General features: G+C 36.0%; 1 protein-coding gene and 1 long non-coding RNA gene across 4 annotated transcripts in view; one reads left to right on the top strand and one right to left on the bottom strand.

The window, feature by feature from the left end:
* LOC135255007 (tryptophan 5-hydroxylase 1) overlaps positions 1-3,124 on the bottom strand; it is a 48,600-nt gene extending 45,476 nt beyond the window's left edge. Inside the window, exon 1 of one of the 3 annotated variants that reach the window (XM_064335680.1) lies at positions 2,997-3,124. In XM_064335680.1, coding sequence (XP_064191750.1) covers positions 2,997-3,086 — 90 coding nt within the window. In that variant the 5' untranslated portion in view covers positions 3,087-3,124. Of the gene's footprint in view, positions 1-1,569; positions 2,960-2,996 lie in introns of those variants that run through there. The other 2 variants (XM_064335681.1, XM_064335682.1) reach the window with 2 other exon arrangements.
* Positions 3,125-10,237: 7,113 nt separating this feature from the next.
* Positions 10,238-10,465, top strand: LOC135255006 (uncharacterized). Its single transcript, XR_010330031.1, has 2 exons — positions 10,238-10,305; positions 10,343-10,465. It is a non-coding gene; the product is annotated as an uncharacterized LOC135255006 (long non-coding RNA).
* Positions 10,466-12,618: the final 2,153 nt, after the last annotated feature.

Here is a 12,618-nt window from a genome sequence, read left to right as displayed (position 1 = left end):
TAAATTTTTATTATTATTCAAAAAAACATTTTAAAACCATTTAGAAACAATTTTGCAACGGTATAGAATATAAATAATGATACAGTATTTCAAATTTCAGTCCGACTTTAAGTTATCGGAGTGGTTGAAGACCCATACACACATTTTGCTGGTACTGCTGTGTTTATTTAAAAGATTAAATTAGCCATCGATTTTCTGTTGTCATTTTCATTATTATTGACATTCATCATAAGAAATATTTGTTATTTCAACAGTATGATTTATATAAACAAATTTACCATCAGAAGTCAAATGTTTGACATTCTCTCCAGTTTCTTTAAGAATCTATATGTCAATAACAAGAGAAAATGATTGTTTTTTTAATATTGCACTATTAATTTAGACAGTTTTGCAAGCACTTCTGTGTCACAGGTTTACCACATTCACAATATGCAGTGTAAAAATTATTTCATTTTCTGCAAAACCAATTTGTCTACCATATATCAGAGTATATAAACATATAACAAATCATGATTCAGCTTACTTCACAGTGATAATAAAGCACTGTGGCACTGCAGTGTTTTTCAAAGGAGAAATCCCAATATACCTTGTAATCCCTCCAATGCTCCTTGCCATATTATACAGGTCAAATGTGTATAAATGACAGCAGAGTATAATAAAGAATAGCATGGGTTACATTGGTACACATATATGACATGACATGACATTGCAGTGTGGTTTACTACAAGTATGCAATTACAGTATGGTAAAAAAAAATAAAAATAAAAACCGTTTAACATACAAAGCTCTCCTCATATTCTACGGAAATCTTAATCCTGGGTTTAGCTCACTGCATGTGCCACATCAGATTGGTGTGAATAATACAGTGAGGGAGGTACAAACAACTTCATGATACATTCCCCCTTGCCCCACCACGTCGCACACCAACAACTGGAACACTCACGAAAAATGAAAGAATCAGCAGAAAGACACTAATACCGTAAAATGCCAAACTGTTTAAACTGAATGAAAACTATACTAGGGTGACCTATTTTTTAAATCTGTTTTATTTTATGGAATAACATATGGAAGTAAACTTGAGATTTGTTTGTTGGTACATTAAATTCAGTAGAATTATGTATTCTTATCTGGCAAACTGAGGTGTGCACATATAAGATGTCCGCATTAGATAAATATAATAGGTCAAATTGAATAGATTTGTTAATGCAACAGCATGAGTGACTTTGGGCTGTAGGTTTGAGCTGGATACTAATTTATTTGACACATGGATCCTGTAGCCTAGCAACTGGCATTAAGTATTAAGTGAAATGCAATTTCAATTAGGGACTAAATAGGACAACGGCAGCTAGTTGTCAGTGACTAGATGGGCCCAGATTAACAAAACTCAGTGCACTGACTTGTGAATATTCAGAATGTTTTTCAATGAACAAAATTAAAAAGCAATAGCGAAACAATGCTAATTCAGGAAAGATAAATGCATCCCCTCATTAAATTCAGTTAGTTAGGCCTAATAATCTGTAAAGACAAGTAGGAGGAATATTAATTCATGTTTCACAGGTAATCACCAACCATGTTCTGCCCTGCGAGCAAGAGAGATACACCATGGGAAACCAGTTGCCGCTGGCTGGCTCTCCCCACGAGCAGGATTCCCGACAGCATGGGTGCTTAGACCGAAGCTCAGCAGGATGGGTCAACTCGTCGCAGTCAATTAAATACCTTGTTCAGAGCGATTCCTCGGGTGAGACAAACTGGTCTTATCCCTGCGTCCTGACAAACCCTTAAAGAAATCCCACTTGAAGAACAGTAAGACCTATTATTAGTGTCTTCTTATCTTAATCTAAACAGGGATTATTTTTTCCAGACTGCAAAAATTAACAATTTGGAGCCCTGATGCCGCTACAAACGGCCAATGTTGCCGCGCACCTTTGTTCCTCAGGTATGCGATCCAATTACTTTTCTTCGGAGTGTTCTAAAAAGCAGAAGCGCGCTTAATTAAATCTCTGCCCTAGTAGCACGAGCGGTTGTTCAGTCACAAAGGGCACGTCTCTTCGTATTAACGGTAATTAGCCTCCCATAACTGACGCGCGCAATCCGACACAAACGTCGATCTACCTGACATACTGCATTTGTAACTGCCTGGATAGGTCCATGAGTAAAAACCTACGACAGCCTACATTGTTTTACGTTGTTTACATCCATGAAAATGACAAGTTGTTCACTAAATGATACAATAGACTAATCACATACATTTATCTTTCTGTTTAAGAGAGGTATAAACAACCGTTTTTCTATATGTAGCCTATATAAAGTGTTTGTTTCTTTACCCCTGACCGTCTTTAAGCTTGACGCAGTCGAACTGAAGCAAGACTATTATGCCTGGACAAAGTAGCCTACAGGCAAGACTGCAGAAAACTGCTCGTGAGTTAAAGAAGTAAAATAAACATTTTAAACATATGGATATCCATGGTTCATGACCTTCGCATAGATAATAGTAAAAGGTGCTGTCACACCACAATACCCATTGAAAACAATCTAAAATATAACCGCAATATTTTAATATTTATACTTTTGTCCAACTTCAAGAAATCTTCCCCTAACCTGGCAGTCTAAACGTTTTATCATGTTTGGTGTCAGACAGTAATATCCATACAGAAGAAAGCATTCAAACTGTAAAAACACACGCACACAGTAAAATGTTCTGAGTTTATGGCAGTCAAAGATGGGGCAAAAAGTAGGTACTCTAGCAGAATGCAATATAGTGTACTCTATCATAGTTTAACACTGAATATCGACGATTTTACCAGTTGTATCTGAGCACATATAAACCATTGTCAGAGTAGACTATTTGCTACAATAGCCAGTGCTGCTCAGTGACTGATAAAATCAAATACCCCCAAACGCTCCCCCACGCACCCCTCCAATTTTTTTTTTTTTTTTTTTTTGCTTAGATATGGGAACACGAATAAAGGCGAAGGGCAGGTTACATATTTTTTTACCTCATTGTTTAGTAGCTTCTCCTCCAAACACGTGTTCATAGAGTCAAAAGATCTTCCTCTGCGTGGCCCTCCAGTCTTGTTAGAATACATATCAGAGTCTTTAAATAGTAACTCGTGTACTTTAACTGTTACTCTTCAGCTGTAGTTCGCTAAATTCTACAGTACGGCAACTCGATTCAGTATTTATGAAGCGCAGGTAATAGGAAGGGGGTGGGGTTGGGGATGGTTGAGTGGGAAGGGCAGGGGGAGACCGGTAGACCATTAACAATTCATCATTTCACCCAAGAGGGCAAACGGAAAAATATGAACATCCACGTCATAGCGGAATAATAGCCTACAAGACTCGGGTTTTCATTACAGCTGGTTGAAATAAAAAGACTTCGGAACAATAAAATACCGACGTGACGATATTCCGTTTCGTACAGGAACGCAATGATCCATGATGACTGATTTACTCGTGCGTAGCCTATGTTTCTGAGATTATGAGTATCTACACATTTGTGTTCATGATAGTAAGATAGGATATAGGCCAACGCTTGTATTTCTCGTTACTTGGAGCAGGCCCACTATTTAAAAAATAGTTTGCATTTGTATAAAGTTGCGTGTATAAAGTATAAAGTAGCGTGCATTGTCCTTTGTTTTTTGCGTTACTTTTTGGGGACTGTAGGGGAACACTACAGAATTCACTAACAAGTAGTTTATACAAATAAAGCATTTTTATTTTCTGAAAAACAGAAATAATCCCCTGCCGTGTAAAACAAAAATACTCCTTCCTTTTCTTGAACTTTTCTTCAGCAGTTGTTTGCCAGAGCCATTTTTATCTGTAAAAATGTATACAGTTATCTTCTAACGACAAATAGTAATTATGGATTTTTATTTTTTTTTATTTTTAACATAAATATAATTATTTTACATAGAAAAATACCGGACAAAGAAATATATATTCAAGCTGATTATATAATTTTAAATAATAAGGTACATTAGACTGCTCAATTATGTAAGTTTGAACTAATACACTGTAAAATGTGTAGTGTTAAATCAACTCTTAATAGATAACATTTGGTACCACATTCCAGGTACCAACATTATCTGTTAAGAACTGAATTGGGACTGGACTGTGTACATATAGGAGGGTGTAATAATTATTACTGGTCTAATACAAATGCAAATTATTTCTTCATCTTTATTATATGTTGATATTACATTTATTACATGTAATGTCTATTATGCCAAAAGGAGAAATTGTTGTAAAATACTGCATTAATAGTGGAAAAACCTGTGTTTATAAATGCTCTGTTTCCATAATTTGTGCCAGCAAGTACTATCTATTTACACAGTAAAACGGCTAGTGTTGATTCAGCTCAAATGGAGTGCATATGAGTCCAATTTGGACCATATGTACTCTGTAAGATTTGATTTAACACTGAACATCTTCAGTTTACACACACACACACACACATACATATATATATATTATATATATATATATATATATATATATATATATATATATATATATATATATATATATAATGTATGCAGTTATTTAAAGGCATTTCACATGTAGGCTACTAAACATATACCTACTGCTGCCTCTGAATTTGCAACATTCATGTGCCGCATGTTACGAACTCTGTGTCATAATCAACAAAAGAGGAACATACAAAACAATGATCCCTGTGTATAATTTAGCAGTGTTCTTTCCATTTGCCTGTCAGCACCTGTCATTTTGTATGATGCTCGACTGTTTCCTTTAAAAAAACACAAAGGCTTGGATTCCAATTAAAGCACAGTTGAAGGGCAGGCAAAGTATCCATTATAAGTGGAAAACATTATGTCAGTATAAAATGCAATATATTATACTTTTCAAGTGATTCAACTAATTTCATTGGAACTTACTGTATTACCCTGCATACCCCAGATGATAGTTCAATTGTGCTTCATCCTTTGTATATCACATCTGATGTTTACTTTGTCTAGGCTTATAGGGTATTTGTTATGCATGAAAACAGGCTAAACAAGTACACCTGGATCATGTCTTACAATGCACAACAGTTTGTTTTAATAATGCATTAATATTCCGGGAAGAGTTTAATTAAATTTATATTGATTGGAAAGCCTATGATGAGATTTAACGTGGATGTGACATGGAATGAAGGTACTTTGTATTCTTGGGTTCATAAACATAGACCTGTCTAGGTAACCAGTATGCAATCAAAATACAACCAAAAGTAAACCATTACAATTTTTTGTGATATATGTATACACTGTCATCTAAAAGTATGGGAACAGAAGAGTGAAATTTGTCATTTTGGACCTTGGGCAGATCCTTTTGGACTACACATGTTGCTTTTGCCACCACTGTCACACAAGTGAATCTTGGGCTCATCTGTGCACAAGACCCTTTTCCAGAACTTTGTGGGTTCTTTTAGGTGCTTCTTAGCAAACTGAAATCTGGCCATTCTGTTTTTTTATTGGTCTTCATCTTGCCGTATATCCCCTGCAGTTCTGTTTGTGAAGTCTTCTGTTGACAGCAGGCAGTTACACATATATGCCTGTCTCCTGAAAGGTGTTTCTGATCTGTCGGACAGTTGTTTGGGGTTTTTCTTCATTATGGTGAGAATTGTTAGAGGTTTTCCTTGGCCTACCAGGTCCTTTCTGATTTCTGAGCTTATCAGTGCTGTTGTTCTGCTTAATGATGTTCCAAACAGTTGATTTTGATAAGTTTAAGGTTTGGTCTATGTTTCTGACTGTTTTTTCTTATATCTCAGCCTCATAATGGCTTCTTTGATTTTCATTGGCAAACTCTGGTCCTCATATTGACAAATGCCAATAACAGACTCCAAAGGCAATCAAAAGGCTAGAATGAAAACTAGATATGGAAAGCTGTCTTATACCTTCATGATGCCCTGAAATGGGGGGACCATGGGTAAAAGTGCTGTAATTTGTACATGGTGAAACCAAAATACCCTTAAATAAAATCTGAGAATGTGCATTTTAACCACATGTGAGTGTTACAAATCCAAAATTGTGGGGTACAGAGCCAAATAAAGAAAACAAAGTATTTGTCCCAAACATCATGGAGCTCACTTCATATAGACACTGCAGCCATCTGGGATTAAAATTGTGAACCTCTAATTTACAGTTTTTCTTGATTGCTAAGACACACTTAATGAAACTGGGATCCCCTTGATCTTCATCATCACCTTCTTAGCACAGCTGAAGTCTTCTCTTCTCATTGGTTTCACACATTTAACACAGATCTCATAGAAAGACCCAAAACTCTATTGGATTAACTGTGTTAAATAAAAGGAAAACATCTATTCACAGCTGATAGAAATTACTTGCATAATTATGAATCCCTAATGCACCTGTGTGAAACTCTTCAATCAGCAATCAGTCCTTATCCATCTATAAAAGATGCCACCTCTGTGTTGCTATTTGCAAGCATGGATCGAAGAGGCCAAATGAACATAGGGAGAGTAAGAGGCCATGGCAGAGGGGCCCGAAGAAGAGGAGTTTGCATACGTTTCTGAGTTTGAAAAGTATGGAAACAAGACTAGGTCAAAACCTAGTATATGGCTGGACCGTGTATGAAACACTAGAGGGTAGAATGACATGGAAAAATCTGATGCAGTACAATAAAAAAATTTGTTTTTGAGTATTTCTGAGTTTGGGTGAAATTCTTTATTGGTTCTTTGGTGAAGAAAGAATGCAGTACAAAAGCTGTACCATAATGAATGTCCGGATTTGACTAGTCTGTAGGTCTTGCATGTCAACGACAGTTCATGGGCACAGAAAGACCTGCACACAAGAATAAAATGAATGAAGAAAACCTTCTTAGAAAATGTCTCTTTTTTTACAGAATTTCAACAGGGCATGTCAAAAGTGCAGAGTGCAGCAGGGTTTGTTATCTATAGTAAAATCATTTTGGCAAATACTATAACTATGTATAAGTATAAGTATAAGTATCAACAAATGGCACAGGCATATACAGTTTTTCTCAAATGTTTACACACTAAAACTGGAACTATGCACACGATGGTGAAAACTTGAAGCTCATGTGTCAACAACAAAGACTATTTCTACAAAACTCTAAGCACAATTCCTTTGTTTTCACTCAAATAGTAATTCTATATCACATTTTTGCACAACTCTACACACAAAATCTCATCATTTAGCACAATTTTCATAATCAAGCCTTGTTTGTTCACATGGAAAACACTTGCCTTCAAATGCCAAACTCTGAGTACCAACTGGTCTCACTCACGTCACACCTGCTCAAACTCAATTGGCTAAACTTTTCAATTATCTGTCAGAGCATAAAAGAGACCTCAGGTGACCTCTATTGTGTTGGAAAAAAATGGAGCAACACGCAGCACAGAGAGGTAGAGGTAGAGGAGGAGGTGTATGTGTACGAGGTGGACGAAGAAGAGGGAGACGAGCTAATATTTCAAATGAAATACGTGCAACTTTGGTTGATAATGTATTTGTGTTTTGTTTTTTTTTACAGCAGGCCTATGAACTACAATTTTTATTTTTGCAGTCTGCTGAACAAAGATTTATTTTACAGTAACAAATAAAGATTTGCTTTGTTACTTTTTGAATTTATTCATTAACTTCATAAATGATAACAGATTATTACATCCATTGATCAGTCTAAGTATGTTCTAGTTTTGAGAAGGCACAAATGTTATCTATTTTGGCAAAACTCATAATTGCACTGATAAGGAAAATGAAAAAACACTTCTAACAATGTTCAGTATGACTCATGATGGAACCTGGGTTGTGAGTGCAGCCCAACTGTACCTCATTGGCAGGACAATACAGTAAATGTGCATTGTATCATACACAATAACAACAACACTCAAACTGATAACAGTTCACACACTTTGCTGTACTCTACTGAATTAGAATTAGGTTTACCTAGCAAGTGCACTATTTATATGATGATACATTTACTGTAGTGTATCATGGCAACAGTCTTTATATTTACTGTAAAATTGCTGCCTATTTTGGGACCCCTTGAAAAGAAAACTAAAACTTCAAAAAAGGATAAAAAATAAGCTATTTTTACACAATTTTGTGTAGAGTTTTGAGAAATTGAGCTGTAGTTTCAGAAAACGTGTTTAAACAATTGAGAAAAACTGTAAATACAAATTGAGGTTGAACCGGTTCATATTGATAGCTGTATTTTGTATTTTGTTGTCCAATGTGTAATGATTGCTTGAAAGAATATATTAATTTGACCACAAGTTGTGTTGTTTGATGGAAATATTTGCTTTTGTTGCATGTTTTTAATGTTTTGTGAGTGTTAGAGCATTTTGCAAACAAAATGTGTCATTTTGGCCAGCGACTTTCAGTTTAGGCCTGTGTGTGAACTGTTTTGAAAATGTAACTTCTGAATGGACAAATGTGTTCAAGCAAATGAGAAAAACTGTAAACAATAATAGTTACAATTCAATGTGAACTAGCCTTACTTGTGCAAATTTGTGTAAATATACTACCACCATATATATTGCCTACTACTGTGTAACATAGCATAAATAAAATGATGTAGATGTTGGTTCTACTTTTTTCCCCATGTAAACTAATTTTAACTCTGGAAAAACAATGAAAGGGCTCACCAATCATGCCTTTGTTTTATTGTCCTTGAAGGTACTTATCCAGAAGGGCTGGCTGCACTGCTGAAGTCGCAACCACTTCTGCTAATTGGGCCGAGGCTTTCCTACTGGGCAGCAGTTTATTGATTTATTTGTTGTAGCTAGTTCTGATCCTGCAATGTGTATACAGATAAGGGGACACATTCCATGGAACTTAATCTGGAGTACAATATTTAACTTCAAATAGTATGGAATAGTGATGCATAGGGTGGCTTTTGGGAAATAATATATTTATTATATGTTTCTATACTATATCAGGAGTATGTAACTCTAGTCCTAGAAGAGTTTTATTATTCTGATTAACATTTATAAAATGGTTTAGTCCTATAGCAGACCACAGTAAAATATTTTCACCAAGCACACAATCCAAGTTTAAAATACAAGAAATAAAGGCAGCCCATGGCAAGATTAACAAACAAAAAATAACAGTCCAGAAAAAATAATAAGGAATTAAGAATAATATTAAAAATGAATAAGAACTTTACAGTTTTTCTCAATTGTTTAAACACGTTTTCTGAAACTGTAGCTCAGTTTCTCAAAACTCTACACACAAAGCACAGCAACAGTTAACCTTTTGCCAAAACTACACAAATCTCTTGCAAAATGCATTCATGCATTCAAATCCATGTTCTCTCTTCTCAAAACTGACTTTTTCCATCAAAATGATTCACACAGGCCTCATATGAATAGGTCTTATTAGCATTGATTTCACACTGGTGCGATAAATTTAAAAACACAACCATCAAAATACTGTATATATGTTCTAGCCTCATGAGGTCATGTTACATTTCAAGTGTATAAAATTGTGTAAAAATAGCTTATTTTTTATCCTTTTTTGAAGTTTTAGTTTTCTTTTCAAGGGGTCCCAAAATAGGCTGCAATTTTATAGTAAATATAAAGACTGTTGCCATGATACAATACAGTAAATATATCATCATATAAATAGTGCACTTGCTAGGTAAACCTAATTCTAATTCAGTACAGTAGAGCAAAGTGTCTGAACTGTCATCACTTTGATTGTTGTTGTTATTGTATATGATACAATGCACATTTACTGTATTATCCTGCCAATGAGGTCCAGCTGGGCTGCACTCACAACCCAGGTTCCATCATGAGTCATACTGAACATTGTGTAAACACCTCACAGCTAGACCAATGAGGGTTTGTAACTGGAGGGGAAGGCACCGCGTGTTTTCCCTTGGCTGGTGTGATTCAAAACCGGAGATGTTAGTTATTTTTCCTCTGTTCATAAGAACAGGGCACAATTATACTTAAGAATGCACTGGTTCCGTCGCCACGGGTAAGACGGGCCTGAAACGGACCAGTAACATTCTTGTTACTCTCCGTTCGCAAACGGGGCTATGCTGTCATCAGATATATATCTGATCTGTCGCCGGACCGTCAATATCCCAATGGGAGCATCAGAATACTCACAAATGAGCGGAACAACACAGCAAATATATGCATGACCACAGCAAGTAAGCGTAACAGTTACTAGGTTTTACCCTCGTAATAATCTGACTCCAAATGAAATTATAATTTAATTGTGTCCAGATGGCAACATTCCAGAGAGCCAACGGCTTGCTCACACAACCATAAACAACCAGTCCAGTTCCCCTTATCTCAGTCTTGTCCAGAGGGTAACAGTCCAGAGAGCCAAATGGCATGCTCATCCAGAGGAAGTCCGAGTAACCTATTGTTTTATCACAAGGCTCTCGGGTCCTTTGAAGTACAGGATGAGTCCCAGCGTGCAGGCTCGTTCAAATGCTAGCCTTTTCTGGGTCCCAGTTTGACTCCCCTCTTACAGCTGTTAGAAGTGTTTTTTCATTTTCCTTATCAGTGCAATTATGAGTTTTGCCAAAATAGATAACATTTGTGTCTTCTCAAAACTAGAACATGCTTAGACTGTGTCAGTCTGCACAATGGATGTAATGATCTGTTATTATATATGAAATCAATGAACAATTTCAAAAAAGTAACAAAGCAAATCTTTATTTGTTACTGTAAAATAAATATTTGTTCAACAGACTGCAAAAATAAAAATCGTAGTTTGTAGGCCTGCTGTAAAAAACAAAAAACAAATACGTGATCAACCAAAGTTGCACATATTTCATTTGGAATATTAGCTCGTCTCCCTCTTCTTTGTCCACCTTGTGCACCTCGTACACGTACACGTCCTCCTCCTCTACCTCTGCCTCTCTGTGCTGCATGTTGCTCCATTGTTTTCCAACACAATAGAGGTCACCTGAGGTCTCTTTTATGCTCTGACAGATAATTGAAAAGTTTAGCCAATTGAGTTTGAGCAGGTGTGACGTGAGTGAGACCAGTTGGTACTTAGAGTTTGGCATTTGAAGGCCAGTGTTTTCCGTGTGAACAAACAAGGCTTGATTATGAAAATTGTGCTAAATGATGAGATTTTGTGTGTAGAGTTGTGCAAAAATGTGATATAGAATTGCTATTTGTGTGAAAACAAAGGAACTGAGTTTTGCAGAAATATTCTTTGTTGTTGACACATGAGCTTCAAGTTTTCACCATCGTGTGCATAGTTCCAGTTTTAGTGTGTAAACATTTGAGAAAAACTGTAATAAAGAATGAGAATACTCAAAATAAAAATTTATATAAAAAATAAATAAATAGGAAAATAAATAAAATTAAAGCCTCAAGCGGCGTTGGGAGGGGTCCAAGCATTGGCACTATCGCGCCCCATATGGAGCAATTTTAAAATGGCTTTGTCCTCATGACCATATACCTTCACCCAAACATATCTACTGAATATCATGATGATTGTATAAAATATTGATGACTTATGGTCAATTTTGTGCTAAGAGACGCTGGCGGATGACTTAGTTGCGTCGCCATGGATGTGTCCTAGCCGCTTCCCGTGAAGGCCTTTACTATGTTGTAACACTTAGATGGCATGTCGTAACACTTAGATGGCCCGGTGTGTATGTACAGCTGCAGCGCTTCCATGCCGCAACTAAAAAAGGTGTCACACTAGTGTTGTCACAATACCAAAATTTTGACTTTGATACCAATACCAGGTTTAGTATCATGATAATTGATACTGAAACGATACTGATTCAATACTCGGTACCTAACGATACTGAAATTACCTTAATAGATCAGAAACGTAATGTCCACAAGGGATGACCTCATTTTCGAATTCACGGTTTATTAAAAACCTGGTTTATTAAAACCTTTAAGTTGAAGCCTGTTCAACATATTAATAAGCATAGGCCTACAGTGTTACAACACTAAACAATAGAAAAATATATTTCAAAAATTAAACAGTTGTAAACTAAATAATCTTTAAACAGGTTTTTCACTTTTAAATAGATCTAAAAACAGCATATTTTAATAACAATACAGCATCTTCCTATAATAAAATATTTCCAAATTAGAACACCTATTGCTACTGAAGTGAACTGAGTCGAAGTTTACGTTGTATCAACGAGTGAGTTCACAAGCACAACGTCACCTCACTTGAAAACCTTAGCTGCTACTGCCATCTAGCGAAGATTCTGACAAATTACACTTTTCATCCTCTCAATCAGTAACGTGGGAGACACATTTCCCTGGCTTTTACATTTGACACAAAACTACCGAACGTCGGAAAATTCTAATACCGAACCGTTTCTTTTTTTTTCAAGTACCGAAAAAGTGCTGAAGTTTCGGAATACCGTGCAACACTACGTCAGACACATATAAGAAACAAAAAACGAAAAATCAACTCGCCATCCCTGCTACCTGCGAGCTGCGCGCAGAGGAGCCTACCTTATTATTTATTTCGACATTGGCAGACTACAGCATAAATTGCGTCTTTTGTTTATATTCAATATTCAATAGTAGCCTAATTGCAACGATAAACTGCTGTAGACACAAGAAAGTTTGTTATATTATGGTAGCAACGGAACGAAGTGGACTATATATATATAGGCTATATATTTACCGTCATTGTT

Source organism: Anguilla rostrata, chromosome 5 (genome assembly GCF_018555375.3).
Source record: "Anguilla rostrata isolate EN2019 chromosome 5, ASM1855537v3, whole genome shotgun sequence".
In the NCBI taxonomy this organism is placed as follows: Eukaryota; Metazoa; Chordata; class Actinopteri; order Anguilliformes; family Anguillidae; genus Anguilla; species Anguilla rostrata.
The sequence above is the reverse complement of the archived record's forward strand: the minus strand, read 5'-3'. Positions and strand labels throughout refer to the sequence as shown.